The 13,098-nt window shown below is 59.0% G+C and overlaps 1 protein-coding gene across 3 annotated transcripts; it reads right to left on the bottom strand.

Moving 5' to 3' along the window:
* Positions 1 to 704: 704 nt before the first annotated feature.
* Positions 705 to 13,096, bottom strand: C13H14orf28 (chromosome 13 C14orf28 homolog). 3 transcript variants are annotated; one of them, XR_011359598.1, is made up of 6 exons: positions 12,905 to 13,066; positions 10,050 to 10,574; positions 7,678 to 7,767; positions 4,174 to 4,308; positions 1,632 to 3,603; positions 705 to 1,577 (listed from the first exon to the last, which is right to left on the bottom strand). XR_011359598.1 is itself a non-coding variant. In XM_069950943.1 (5 exons), exons 1-5 carry the CDS (start codon positions 13,015 to 13,017, stop codon positions 3,420 to 3,422), a joined length of 999 nt encoding a protein of 332 aa, XP_069807044.1. In that variant the 5' UTR covers positions 13,018 to 13,096; the 3' UTR covers positions 705 to 3,419. The 3 variants fall into 3 exon arrangements, 2 of the variants coding, with proteins under 2 accessions (XP_069807044.1, XP_069807043.1); XM_069950943.1 differs by having other exon boundaries at positions 705 to 3,603; positions 10,098 to 10,574; positions 12,905 to 13,096; XM_069950942.1 differs by having other exon boundaries at positions 705 to 3,603.
* Positions 13,097 to 13,098: the final 2 nt, after the last annotated feature.

The raw sequence follows: 13,098 nt of genomic DNA, 5'->3' as shown, positions 1-13,098 counted from the left end.
TGTATACAGGATACGCTGGGGCCGCCATTATACACACATATACACCCGAGCCCTGTATACAGGATACGCTGGGGCCGCCATTATACACACATATATATATATACCAGGTCCTGTATACAGGATACGCTGGGGCCGCCATTATTACACACATATACCCCCGGGCCCTGTATACAGGATACGCTGGGGCCGCCATTATTACACACATATATACCAGGTCCTGTATACAGATACGCTGGGGCCGCCATTATTACACACATATACCCCCCGGGCCCTGTATACAGGATACGCTGGGGCCGCCATTATTACACACATATATACCAGGTCCTGTATACAGATACGCTGGGGCCGCCATTATTACACACATATACCCCCCGGGCCCTGTATACAGGATACGCTGGGGCCGCCATTATTACACACATATATATACCAGGTCCTGTATACAGGATACGCTGGGGCCGCCATTATTACACACATATACACTCCGGGCCCTGTATACAGGATACGCTGGGGCCGCCATTATTACACACATATACCCCCCGGGCCCTGTATACAGGATACGCTGGGGCCGCCATTATTACACACATATATATACCAGGTCCTGTATACAGGATACGCTGGGGCCGCCATTATTACACACATATATATACCAGGTCCTGTATACAGGATACGCTGGGGCCGCCATTATTACACACATATATATACCAGGTCCTGTATACAGGATACGCTGGGGCCGCCATTATTACACACATATACCCCCCGGGCCCTGTATACAGGATACGCTGGGACCGCCATTATTACACACATATACACCCCCGGCCCTGTATACAGGATACGCTGGGGCCGCCATTATTATACACATATACACTCCGGGCCCTGTATACAGGATACGCTGGGGCCGCCATTATTACACACATATACCCCCCGGGCCCTGTATACAGGATACGCTGGGGCCGCCATTATTACACACATATATATACCAGGTCCTGTATACAGGATACGCTGGGGCCGCCATTATTACACACATATACCCCCCGGGCCCTGTATACAGGATACGCTGGGGCCGCCATTATTACACACATATACACCCCGAGCCCTGTATACAGGATACGCTGGGGCCGCCATTATTACACACATATATACCAGGTCCTGTATACAGGATACGCTGGGGCCGCCATTATTACACACATATACACTCCGGGCCCTGTATACAGGATACGCTGGGGCCGCCATTATTACACACATATACACCCTGGGCCCTGTATACAGGATAAGCTGGGGCCGCCATTATTACACACATATATATACCAGGTCCTGTATACAGGATACGCTGGGGCCGCCATTATTACACACATATATATACCAGGTCCTGTATACAGATACGCTGGGGCCGCCATTATTACACACATATACACCCCGAGCCCTGTATACAGGATACGCTGGGGCCGCCATTATTACACACATATACACCCCGGGCCCTGTATACAGGATACGCTGGGGCCGCCATTATTACACACATATACACCCCGAGCCCTGTATACAGGATACGCTGGGGCCGCCATTATTACACACATATACCCCTCGGGCCCTGTATACAGATACGCTGGGGCCGCCATTATTACACACATATACACCCCGGGCCCTGTATACAGGATACGCTGGGGCCGCCATTATTACACACATATACCCCCCGGGCCCTGTATACAGGATACGCTGGGGCCGCCATTATTACACACATATACACTCCGGGCCCTGTATACAGGATACGCTGGGGCCGCCATTATTACACACATATACACCCCGAGCCCTGTATACAGAATACGCTGGGGCCGCCATTATTACACACATATATATACCAGGTCCTATATACAGGATACGCTGGGGCCGCCATTATTACACACATATATACACCCCGAGCCCTGTATACAGGATACGCTGGGGCCGCCATTATTACACACATATACCCCTCGGGCCCTGTATACAGGATACGCTGGGGCCGCCATTATTACACACATATACACTCCGGGCCCTGTATACAGGATACGCTGGGGCCGCCATTATTACACACATATATATACCAGGTCCTGTATACAGGATACGCTGGGGCCGCCATTATTACACACATATACACTCCGGGCCCTGTATACAGGATACGCTGGGGCCGCCATTATTACACACATATACCCCCCGGGCCCTGTATACAGGATACGCTGGGACCGCCATTATTACACACATATACACCCCGGGCCCTGTATACAGGATACGCTGGGGCCGCCATTATTACACACATATACACCCCGAGCCCTGTATACAGGATACGCTGGGGCCGCCATTATTACACACATATACACCCCGAGCCCTGTATACAGGATACGCTGGGGCCGCCATTATTACACACATATATATACCAGGTCCTGTATACAGATACGCTGGGGCCGCCATTATTACACACATATATATACCAGGTCCTGTATACAGGATACGCTGGGGCCGCCATTATTACACACATATACACTCCGGGCCCTGTATACAGGATACGCTGGGGGCCGCCATTATTACACACACATATATATACCAGGTCCTGTATACAGGATACGCTGGGGCCGCCATTATTACACACATATACACCCCGAGCCCTGTATACAGGATACGCTGGGGCCGCCATTATTACACACATATACACCCCGAGCCCTGTATACAGGATACGCTGGGGCCGCCATTATTACACACATATATATACCAGGTCCTGTATACAGATACGCTGGGGCCGCCATTATTACACACATATATATACCAGGTCCTGTATACAGGATACGCTGGGGCCGCCATTATTACACACATATACACTCCGGGCCCTGTATACAGGATACGCTGGGGGCCGCCATTATTACACACACATATATATACCAGGTCCTGTATACAGGATATGCTGGGGCCGCCATTATAACCAAAACGAAATTTTTTTTCCTCTAAAAGTTCCCGTACTGTTCCGCCACTTTTTTCCCGGCACATTTCCCGCACTTTTTCCGGTACATATCCGCCACATTTCTGGTACTTCTTCCGCCACATTTCTGGTACTTCTTCCGCCACATTTCTGGTACTTCTTCCGCCACATTTTCCGGTACATATCCGCCACATTTCCGGTACATATCCGCCACATTTCCCGGAACATTTCCGGTACATATCCGCCACATTTCCCGGCACATTTTCTGGTACATATCCGCTACATTTCCGGTACATATCCGCCACATTTCCCGGCACATTTTCCGGTACATATCCGCCACATTTCCGGTACATATCCGCCACATTTCCCGGAACATTTCCGGTACTTTTTCCGGTACATATCGGCCACATCTTCCGCCACATTTCCGGTACTTTGCCTTTAATACAATTATTTAAAACAATAAAAGTGATTGTCCTGCTCATTTCTCTGCGGCCCGGACATAGACCAGCGAGGAGAGGAGCAGCAGCTCCGGAGGTTTGTGCAGGAGGATAAGGTTCACGCTCCGGAGGCCGTCATAATGCATCCAATATCCATCAATCTGGAAGGCGGCAGAGTAATGGTGCTCCTCCTTGTTAAACAGCGTGGCTCCTTCCAGAAGATACCTGAGAGCGGAAGACACGGGGGAAAGATGGTCACACCCAGGACATCCTCCCCACTATGACTGTACCCGATGGCGGGGGGAGGGCTATGACTGTACCCGATGGCGGGGGGGGGGGAGGGCTATGACTGTACCCGATGGCGGGGGGGAGGGCTATGACTGTACCCGATGGCGGGGGGGAGGGCTATGACTGTACCCGATGGCGGGGGGGAGGGCTATGACTGTACCCGATGGCGGGGGGGAGGGCTATGACTGTACCCGATGGCGGGGGGGAGGGCTATGACTGTACCCGATGGCGGGGGGGAGGGCTATGACTGTACCCGATGGCGGGGGGGGAGGGCTATGACTGTACCCGATGGCGGGGGGGGGGGGGGAGGGCTATGACTGTACCCGATGGCGGGGGGGGAGGGCTATGACTGTAACCCGATGGCGGGGGGGAGGGCTATGACTGTACCCGATGGCGGGGGGGAGGGCTATGACTGTACCCGATGGCGGGGGGGGGGGGGGGGGGGGGGGGGGAGGGGGGGGGCTATGACTGTACCCGATGGCCGTGCCAGGATCGGTCCATACTCACTTGTGGTCACACAGGTCCAGGTAATACGGCACATACGCCAGGTCTTCTGATCTCCACTGCTCCATGTTCAGGATCACAAATGGAGGCGCTCCATAGCAGAAGACCCTCTGCGAGAACTCCCTGAGACAGCCGCACCTGCAGACACAGACAGTCACCCTGGTATATGTCTGTATACCTCCCCTCCCCCCCCCCCCCCCCCCAGACAGCCGCACCTGCAGACACAGACAGTCACCCTGGTATATGTCTGTATACCTCCCTCCCCCAGACAGCCGCACCTGCAGACCGTCACCCTGGTATATGTCTGTATACCTCCCCTCCCCCCCCCCCCAGACAGCCGCACCTGCAGACACAGACAGTCACCCTGGTATATGTCTGTATACCTCCCCTCCCCCCCCCCCCCCCCCCAGACAGCCGCACCTGCAGACACAGACAGTCACCCTGGTATATGTCTGTATACCTCCCCTCCCCCAGACAGCCGCACCTGCAGACCGTCACCCTGGTATATGTCTGTATACCTCCCCTCCCCCCCCCCCCAGACAGCCGCACCTGCAGACACAGACAGTCACCCTGGTATATGTCTGTATACCTCCCCCCCCCAGACAGCCGCACCTGCAGACACAGACCGTCACCCTGGTATATGTCTGTATACCTCCCCCCCCCCCCAGACAGCCGCACCTGCAGACCGTCACCCTCGTATATGTCTGTATACCTCCTCCCCCCCCCAGACAGCCGCACCTGCAGACCGTCACCCTGGTATATGTCTGTATACCTTCCCCACCCCCCAGACAGCAGCACCTGCAGACACAGACCGTCACCCTGGTATATGTCTGTATACCTCCCCCCCCCCCAGACAGCCGCACCTGCAGACCGTCACCCTGGTATATGTCTGTATACCTCCCCCCCCCAGACAGCCGCACCTGCAGACACAGACAGTCACCCTGGTATATGTCTGTATACTTCCCCCCCCCCCAGACAGCAGCACCAGCAGACCGTCACCCTGGTATATGTCTGTATACCTCCCCCCCCCCCAGACAGCCGCACCAGCTGACCGTCACCCTGGTATATGTCTGTATACCTCCTCCCCCCCCCAGACAGCCGCACCAGCTGACCGTCACCCTGGTATATGTCTGTATACCTCCCCCCCCCCAGACAGCCGCACCAGCTGACCGTCACCCTGGTATATGTCTGTATACCTCCCCCCCCCCAGACAGCCGCACCAGCTGACCGTCACCCTGGTATATGTCTGTATACCTCCTCCCCCCCCCAGACAGCCGCACCTGCAGACCGTCACCCTGGTATATGTCTGTATACCTCCCCCCCCCCCAGACAGCCGCACCAGCTGACCGTCACCCTGGTATATGTCTGTATACCTCCCCCCCCCCCCCCCCCAGACAGCCGCACCTGCAGACAGTCACCCTGGTATATGTCTGTATACCTCCCCCCCCCCCCCAGACAGCAGCACCTGCAGACAGTCACCCTGGTATATGTCTGTATACCTCCCCCCCCCAGACAGCAGCACCTGCAGACCGTCACCCTGATATATGTCTGTATACCTCCCCCCCCAGACAGCAGCACCTGCAGACTGTCACCCTGGTATATGTCTGTATACCTCCCCCCCCCCCCCAGACAGCCGCACCTGCAGACCGTCACCCTGGTACATGTCTGTATACCTCCCCCCCCCCCCCCAGACAGCCGCACCTGCAGACACAGACCGTCACCCTGGTATATGTCTGTATACCTCCCCCCCCCCAGACAGCCGCACCTGCAGACACAGACCGTCACCCTGGTATATGTCTGTATACCTCCCCCCCCCCAGACAGCCGCACCAGCTGACCGTCACCCTGGTATATGTCTGTATACCTCCCCCCCCCCCCCCCCAGACAGCCGCACCTGCAGACAGTCACCCTGGTATATGTCTGTATACCTCCTCCCCCCCCAGACAGCCGCACCTGCAGACCGTCACCCTGGTATATGTCTGTATACCTCCCCCCCCCCCCAGACAGCCGCACCTGCAGACCGTCACCCTGGTATATGTCTGTATACCTCCTCCCCCCCCAGACAGCCGCACCTGCAGACCGTCACCCTGGTATATGTCTGTATACCTCCCCCCCCCCCCCCCCAGACAGCCGCACCTGCAGACCGTCACCCTAGTATATGTCTGTATACCTCCTCCCCCCCCAGACAGCCGCACCTGCAGACCGTCACCCTGGTATATGTCTGTATACCTCCCCCCCCCCCCAGACAGCAGCACCTGCAGACAGTCACCCTGGTATATGTCTGTATACCTCCCCCCCCAGACAGCAGCACCTGCAGACAGTCACCCTGGTATATGTCTGTATACCTCCCCCCCCCCCAGACAGCCGCACCTGCAGACTGTCACCCTGGTATATGTCTGTATACCTCCCCCCCCCCCCCCCCCAGACAGCCGCACCTGCAGACCGTCACCCTGGTATATGTCTGTATACCTCCCCCCCCCCCCCAGACAGCCGCACCTGCAGACACAGACCGTCACCCTGGTATATGTCTGTATACCTCCCCCCCCCCCCCCAGACAGCCGCACCTGCAGACTGTCACCCTGGTATATGTCTGTATACCTCCCCCCCCCCCCCCAGACAGCCGCACCTGCAGACACAGACCGTCATCCTGGTATATGTCTGTATACCCCCCCCCCCCCCAGACTGCCGCACCTGCAGACCGTCACTCTGGTATATGTCTGTATACCTCCTCCCCCCCCCCCCCAGACAGCCGCACCTGCAGACCGTCACCCTGGTATATGCCTGTATACCACCCCCCCCCCCCCCCCCCCCAGACAGCCGCACCTGCAGACACAGACAGTCACCCTGGTATATGTCTGTATACCACCCCCCCCCCCCCCAGACAGCCGCACCTGCAGACCGTCACCCTGGTATATGTCTGTATACCTCCTCCCCCCCCCCCGACAGCCGCACCTGCAGACACAGACCGTCACCCTGGTATATGTCTGTATACCCCCCCTCCCCCCCCCAGACAGCCGCACCTGCAGACCGTCACCCTGGTATATGTCTGTATACCTCCCCCCCCCAGACAGCCGCACCAGCTGACCGTCGCCCTGGTATATGTCTGTATACCACCTCCCCCCCCCCCAGACAGCCGCACCAGCTGACCGTCGCCCTGGTATATGTCTGTATACCTCCTCCTCCCCCCCCCCAGACAGCCGCACCTGCAGACCGTCACCCTGGTATATGTGTGTATACCTCCCCCCCCCTGGACAGACGTTCCTGCAGACCGTCACCCTAATATATGTCATCAATGTCTGTACGTCCACCCCCCCCCCCCTCCCCCTGTAATGTGGGAGTCCCCCCCGCCCCATGTTATACTGATGGCCTCCATACACTGCGCTGCCCGCCTGATGATCTGGCACTCGTCTGCACTGTGTTCTCAGGGAGGGAAGCCGCCAGCAGGTGTCTGGTATCAGAATGGGGGACCCTATATAACTGAAGTAACAGCAGTGAGAGGGGCACTCACCCCATCTCTTCACATAGTTCGATCCGGGAACAGAACAGCTCGTCTACCGCCATCTGGATCAGGTCTCCGTGCGGGATGTCATGGGGGGGGCTGAGGAGACAACAGTTTAATAGACATGTCGTCATGTGATCTCCACCGCCATCTAATCATGTGACCTCTGCGGCCATCTAACCATGTGACCTTCGGCGCCATCTCATCATGTGACCTCCACCGCCATCTCATCATGTGACCTCCGCCGCCATGTAACCATGTGAGCGCCACCATCTAACCATGTGACCTTCGGTGCCATCTCATCATGTGACCTCCGCCGTCATGTAACCATGTGAGCGCCGCCGCCGCCATCTAATCATGAGACCTTCGCTGCCATGTCATGTGACCTCCGCCGCCATCTTCCTAGTGAGTACAATGGGGGACACCTGACCCCACCCATCAGCAGGTTAGCTGCTATACCGGTGGTTACTGTAATTTTCGGGTGGCGGTCGGTCATCTGGGACCCCCCATCCAGCGTTTCTGCAGTCAGGGGGGCACTATGTCACAGGGGGCTTCTATTACCCCCATCCAGCGTGTCTGCAGTCAGGGGGGCACTATGTCACAGGGGGCTTCTATTACCCCCATCCAGCGTGTCTGCAGTCAGGGGGGCACTATGTCACAGGGGGCTTCTATTACCCCCATCCAGCGTGTCTGCAGTCAGGGGGGCACTATGTCAATGGGGGCTTCTATTACCCCCCATCCAGCGTGTCTGCAGTCAGGGGGGCACTATGTAACAGGGGGCTTCTATTACCCCCCATCCAGCGTGTCTGCAGTCAGGGGTGCACTATGTAACAGGGGGCTTCTATAACCCCCATCCAGCGTGTCTGCAGTCAGGGGGGCACTATGTCACAGGGGGCTTCTATTACCCCCATCCAGCGTGTCTGCAGTCAGGGGGGCACTATGTCACAGGGGGCTTCTATAACCCCCATCCAGTGTGTCTGCAGTCAGGGGGGCACTATGTCACAGGGGGCTTCTATTACCCCCCATCCAGCGTGTCTGCAGTCAGGGGGGCACTATGTAACAGGGGTCTTCTATTACCCCCATCTAGTGTGTCTGCAGTCAGGGGGGCACTATGTAACAGGGGGCTTCTATAACCCCCATCCAGCGTGTCTGCAGTCAGGGGGGCACTATGTCACAGGGGGCTTCTATTACCCCCATCTAGCGTGTCTGCAGTCAGGGGGGCACTATGTAACAGGGGGCTTCTATTACCCCCATCCAGCGTGTCTGCAGTCAGGGGGGCACTATGTAACAGGGGTCTTCTATTACCCCCATCCAGCGTGTCTGCAGTCAGGGGGGCACTATGTAACAGGGGGCTTCTATTACCCCCATCCAGCGTGTCTGCAGTCAGGGGGGCACTATGTAACAGGGGTCTTCTACTACCCCCATCCAGCGTGTCTGCAGTCAGGGGGGCACTATGTCACAGGGGGCTTCTATAACCCCCATCCAGTGTGTCTGCAGTCAGGGGGGCACTATGTCACAGGGGGCTTCTATTACCCCCCATCCAGCGTGTCTGCAGTCAGGGGGGCACTATGTCACAGGGGGCTTCTATTACCCCCATCTAGCGTGTCTGCAGTCAGGGGGGCACTATGTCACAGGGGGCTTCTATTACCCCCCATCCAGCGTGTCTGCAGTCAGGGGGGCACTATGTCACAGGGGGCTTCTATTACCCCCATCTAGCGTGTCTGCAGTCAGGGGGGCACTATGTAACAGGGGGCTTCTATTACCCCCATCCAGCGTGTCTGCAGTCAGGGGGGCACTATGTAACAGGGGGCTTCTATAACCCCCATCTAGTGTGTCTGCAATAGGGGGAGATCAGCGCTGAGACCCCCTCCCCATATAAGCCTCATTTGTTAAGAGCTGTAAGAGGAAAAACTTCCCTTGAGAAATAATAAGAGCCTTCTATATAATAATCTCCAGTCTTCTGGTACTTATCAGTTGCTGAATGTCCTGCAGGAGTGGTGTATTCCCTCCAGTCTTCCAGTACTTATCAGCTGCTGTATGTCCTACAGGAAGTGGTGGCAGCAGAGAGGTGGCAGCAGAGAGCACTGTGTCAGACTGGAGAGAATACACCACTTCCTGCAGGACATATAGCAGCTGATAAGTACTGGAAAACTGGAGAGAATACACCACTCCCTGCAGGACATACAGCAGCTGATAAGTACTGGAAAACTGGAGAGAATACACCACTTCCTGCAGGACATACAGCAGCTAGCAGCAAGTAAATACAAATCTGTGTAACTTTCTGACACCTGCTGATCTGTAAAACTCTTTGGTGCCGAGTGGGTGGAGCCTATTGAGACAATTGTTTGTCACGCCCCGCCCCTGTGTTTCTCGGCTCTTACTTGATGAGTATGGTCTGCATGTGGCTCTCCTTCCCCCGCAGCGGGCACCTGGAGTTGGAGCAGTAACTCTCCTGGATAGTCGCCATCAGACGCTCCAGGTTCCGGGTGAAGTTCTCGTGCTCGTTCCCGAACAGGTCGATCTCCAGCGTGGCCCTGTGGATGCCCGACTTGTACTGCCGCTTCTCCATCTTGTCCCAGATCCACAGTAACTTGACGGAGGTGAAGCTGTAGGTGTCCATGAGGTGGAGGAAGCAGTCCACAAAGTCCCGGCCCAGGTAGTGGGCGAGCTCGCGGGGGAAGGCCTGGTTCTCCCGTAAGATGACGTAGAGCAGCATGAGGAAGCCATCGATGGTGCACGTGTTCTTCAGCGTGATCTCCACATAGAGCGGCATACAGGACACCGCCTTCCTGCCCGCCCGGATGGTGAAGACCCCTCCCCAGGGCAGCACCGGCCTCCAGAACGAACGGTCCTGGTCACAGTTATTCTTTATAGAAGCTTTGATCTCCTGGAACAATGTCTTCATCCTGCGGAGGGGGAAACAGTCAGCAATGATGAGGGAGAGGACAAGGAGAGGGGATCAGAAGGAGGTTACCCCGGGGGCAGCAAGTGGGGGGGTTACAAGGAGGATACCCCGGGGGCAGCGAGGGGGGGGGGGGTCACAAAGGAGGATACCCCAGGGGCAGGGGGGGGGGGGTCACAAGGAGGATACCCCAGGGGCCGCAGGGGAAGAGCACAAGGAGGATACCCGGGGGCAGCAAGGGGGGGGTCACAAAGAGGATACCCTGGGGGCAGCAAGGGGGGGGTCACAAAGAGGATACCCCGGGGGCAGCGAGGGGGGGGGGGGTCACAAGGAGGATACCCCGGAGGCAGCAGGGGAAGAGCACAAGGAGGATACCCCGGGGGCAGCGAGGGGAGGGGGGGGGGGTCACAAGGAGGATACCCCGGGGTCAGCAGGGGAAGAGCACAAGGAGGATACCCCGGGGGCAGCAAGGGGAGGGGGGGTCACAAGGAGTATACCCCAGGGGCAGCAGGGGGGGGGGCGGTCGCAAGGAGGATACCCCGGGGGCAGCAAGGGGAGGGGGGGGGGGTCACAAGGAGGATACCCCGGGGGCAGCGAGGGGAGGGGGGGGTCACAAGGAGGATACCCCGGGGGCAGCAGGGGAAGAGCACAAGGAGGATACCCCGGGGGCAGCAAGGGGGGGTCACAAGGAGGATACCCCGGGGGCAGCAGGGGAAGAGCACAAGGAGTATACCCCGGGGGCAGAAAGTGGGGGGGTTACAAGGAGTATACCCCGGGGCAGCAGGGGAAGAGCACAAGGAGGATACCCCGGGAGGCAGCAAGGGGGGGGGGGGGTCACAAAGAGGATACCCCGGGGGCAGCGAGGGGGGGGGGGGGGTCACAAGGAGGATACCCCAGGGGCAGCGAGGGGGGGTCACAAGGAGGATACCCCGGGGGCAGCGAGGGGGGGGGTCACAAGGAGGATACCCCGGGGGCAGCAGGGGGGGGGGTCACAAGGAGGATACCCCGGGGGCAGCAAGGGGGGATCACAAGGAGGATACCCCGGGGGCAGCAGGGGAAGAGCACAAGGAGTATACCCCGGGGGCAGAAAGTGGGGGGGTTACAAGGAGTATACCCCGGGGCAGCAGGGGAAGAGCACAAGGAGGATACCCCTGGGGGGCAGCAAGGGGGGGGGGGGTCACAAAGAGGATACCCCGGGGGCAGCGAGGGGGGGGGGTCACAAGGAGGATACCCCAGGGGCAGCGAGGGGGGGGGGTCACAAGGAGGATACCCCAGGGGCAGCGAGGGGGGGGGGTCACAAGGAGGATACCCCGGGGGCAGCAGGGGGGAGGGGTCACAAGGAGGATACCCCGGGGGCAGCAGGGGGGGGGGGTCACAAGGAGGATACCCCGGGGGCAGCGAGGGGGGGGGGGGGTCACAAGGAGGATACCCCGGGGGCAGCAGGGGGGGGGGGTCACAAGGAGGATACCCCGGGGGCAGCAGGGGGGGGGTCACAAGGAGGATACCCCGGGGGCAGCAAGGGGGGGGGTCACAAAGAGGATACCCCGGGGGCAGCGAGGGGGGGGGGGGGTCACAAGGAGGATACCCCGGGGGCAGCAGGGGGGGGGGGGTCACAAGGAGGATACCCCGGGGGCAGCAGGGGGGGGGGGGGTCACAAGGAGGATACCCCGGGGGCAGCAGGGGGGGGGTCACAAGGAGGATACCCCGGGGGCAGCAGGGGGGGGTCACAAGGAGGATACCCCGGGGGCAGCAAGGGGGGGGTCACAAAGAGGATACCCCGGGGGCAGCGAGGGGGGGGGGGTCACAAGGAGGATACCCTGGGGGCAGCAGGGGGGGGGGTCACAAGGAGGATACCCCGGGGGCAGCGGGGGGGGGGTGTCACAAGGAGGATACCCCGAGGGCAGCGGGGGGGTCACAAGGAGGATACCCCGGGGGCAGCGGGGGGGGGGGGGGTCACAAGGAGGATACCCCGGGGGCAGCGAGGGGGGGGGGGGGGTCACAAGGAGGATACCCTGGGGGCAGCAGGGGGGGGGGGGGGTCACAAGGAGGATACCCCGGGGGCAGCGGGGGGGGGGGTGTCACAAGGAGGATACCCCGGGGGCAGCGGGGGGGGGGGGGGGGTCACAAGGAGGATACCCCGGGGGCAGCAGGGGAAGAACACAAGGAGGATACCCCAGGGGCAGCGAGCACCCTCCCCCCTCCCTCCTCGGTGTTGCTGTCACTCTGTCAGGCAGCAGGAGTCGGTGTCCGGGAGGCCTGTCAGTCATTGGCCCCGCGTGCAGCCAATAGCAGGCGGGCAGTAGTAGCAGCACCTCCCCCGGGGACCCTCCTCACCCGCTGTCGGAGCTTGTGGTCAGCGCAGGAGAAGACCGGCGGGGCCCCGGGGGGCGGCGGCTCCAGCAGGCACCGACATCAGCCCCGCCGTTCCTCCACCCAGCAGCGTGCATAAACAATCGTGACGTCACCGCGCTCTTTGCGTTCCAGCCAGGAGTCAGACGCACGTTACGTCTCTCATGCTATGCCCCTCC

This window comes from Dendropsophus ebraccatus, chromosome 13, assembly GCF_027789765.1.
Source record: "Dendropsophus ebraccatus isolate aDenEbr1 chromosome 13, aDenEbr1.pat, whole genome shotgun sequence".
Lineage (NCBI taxonomy): Eukaryota > Metazoa > Chordata > Amphibia > Anura > Hylidae > Dendropsophus > Dendropsophus ebraccatus.
Note: the sequence above shows the minus strand (reverse complement) of the source record. Positions and strands in the feature narration are given on the sequence as shown.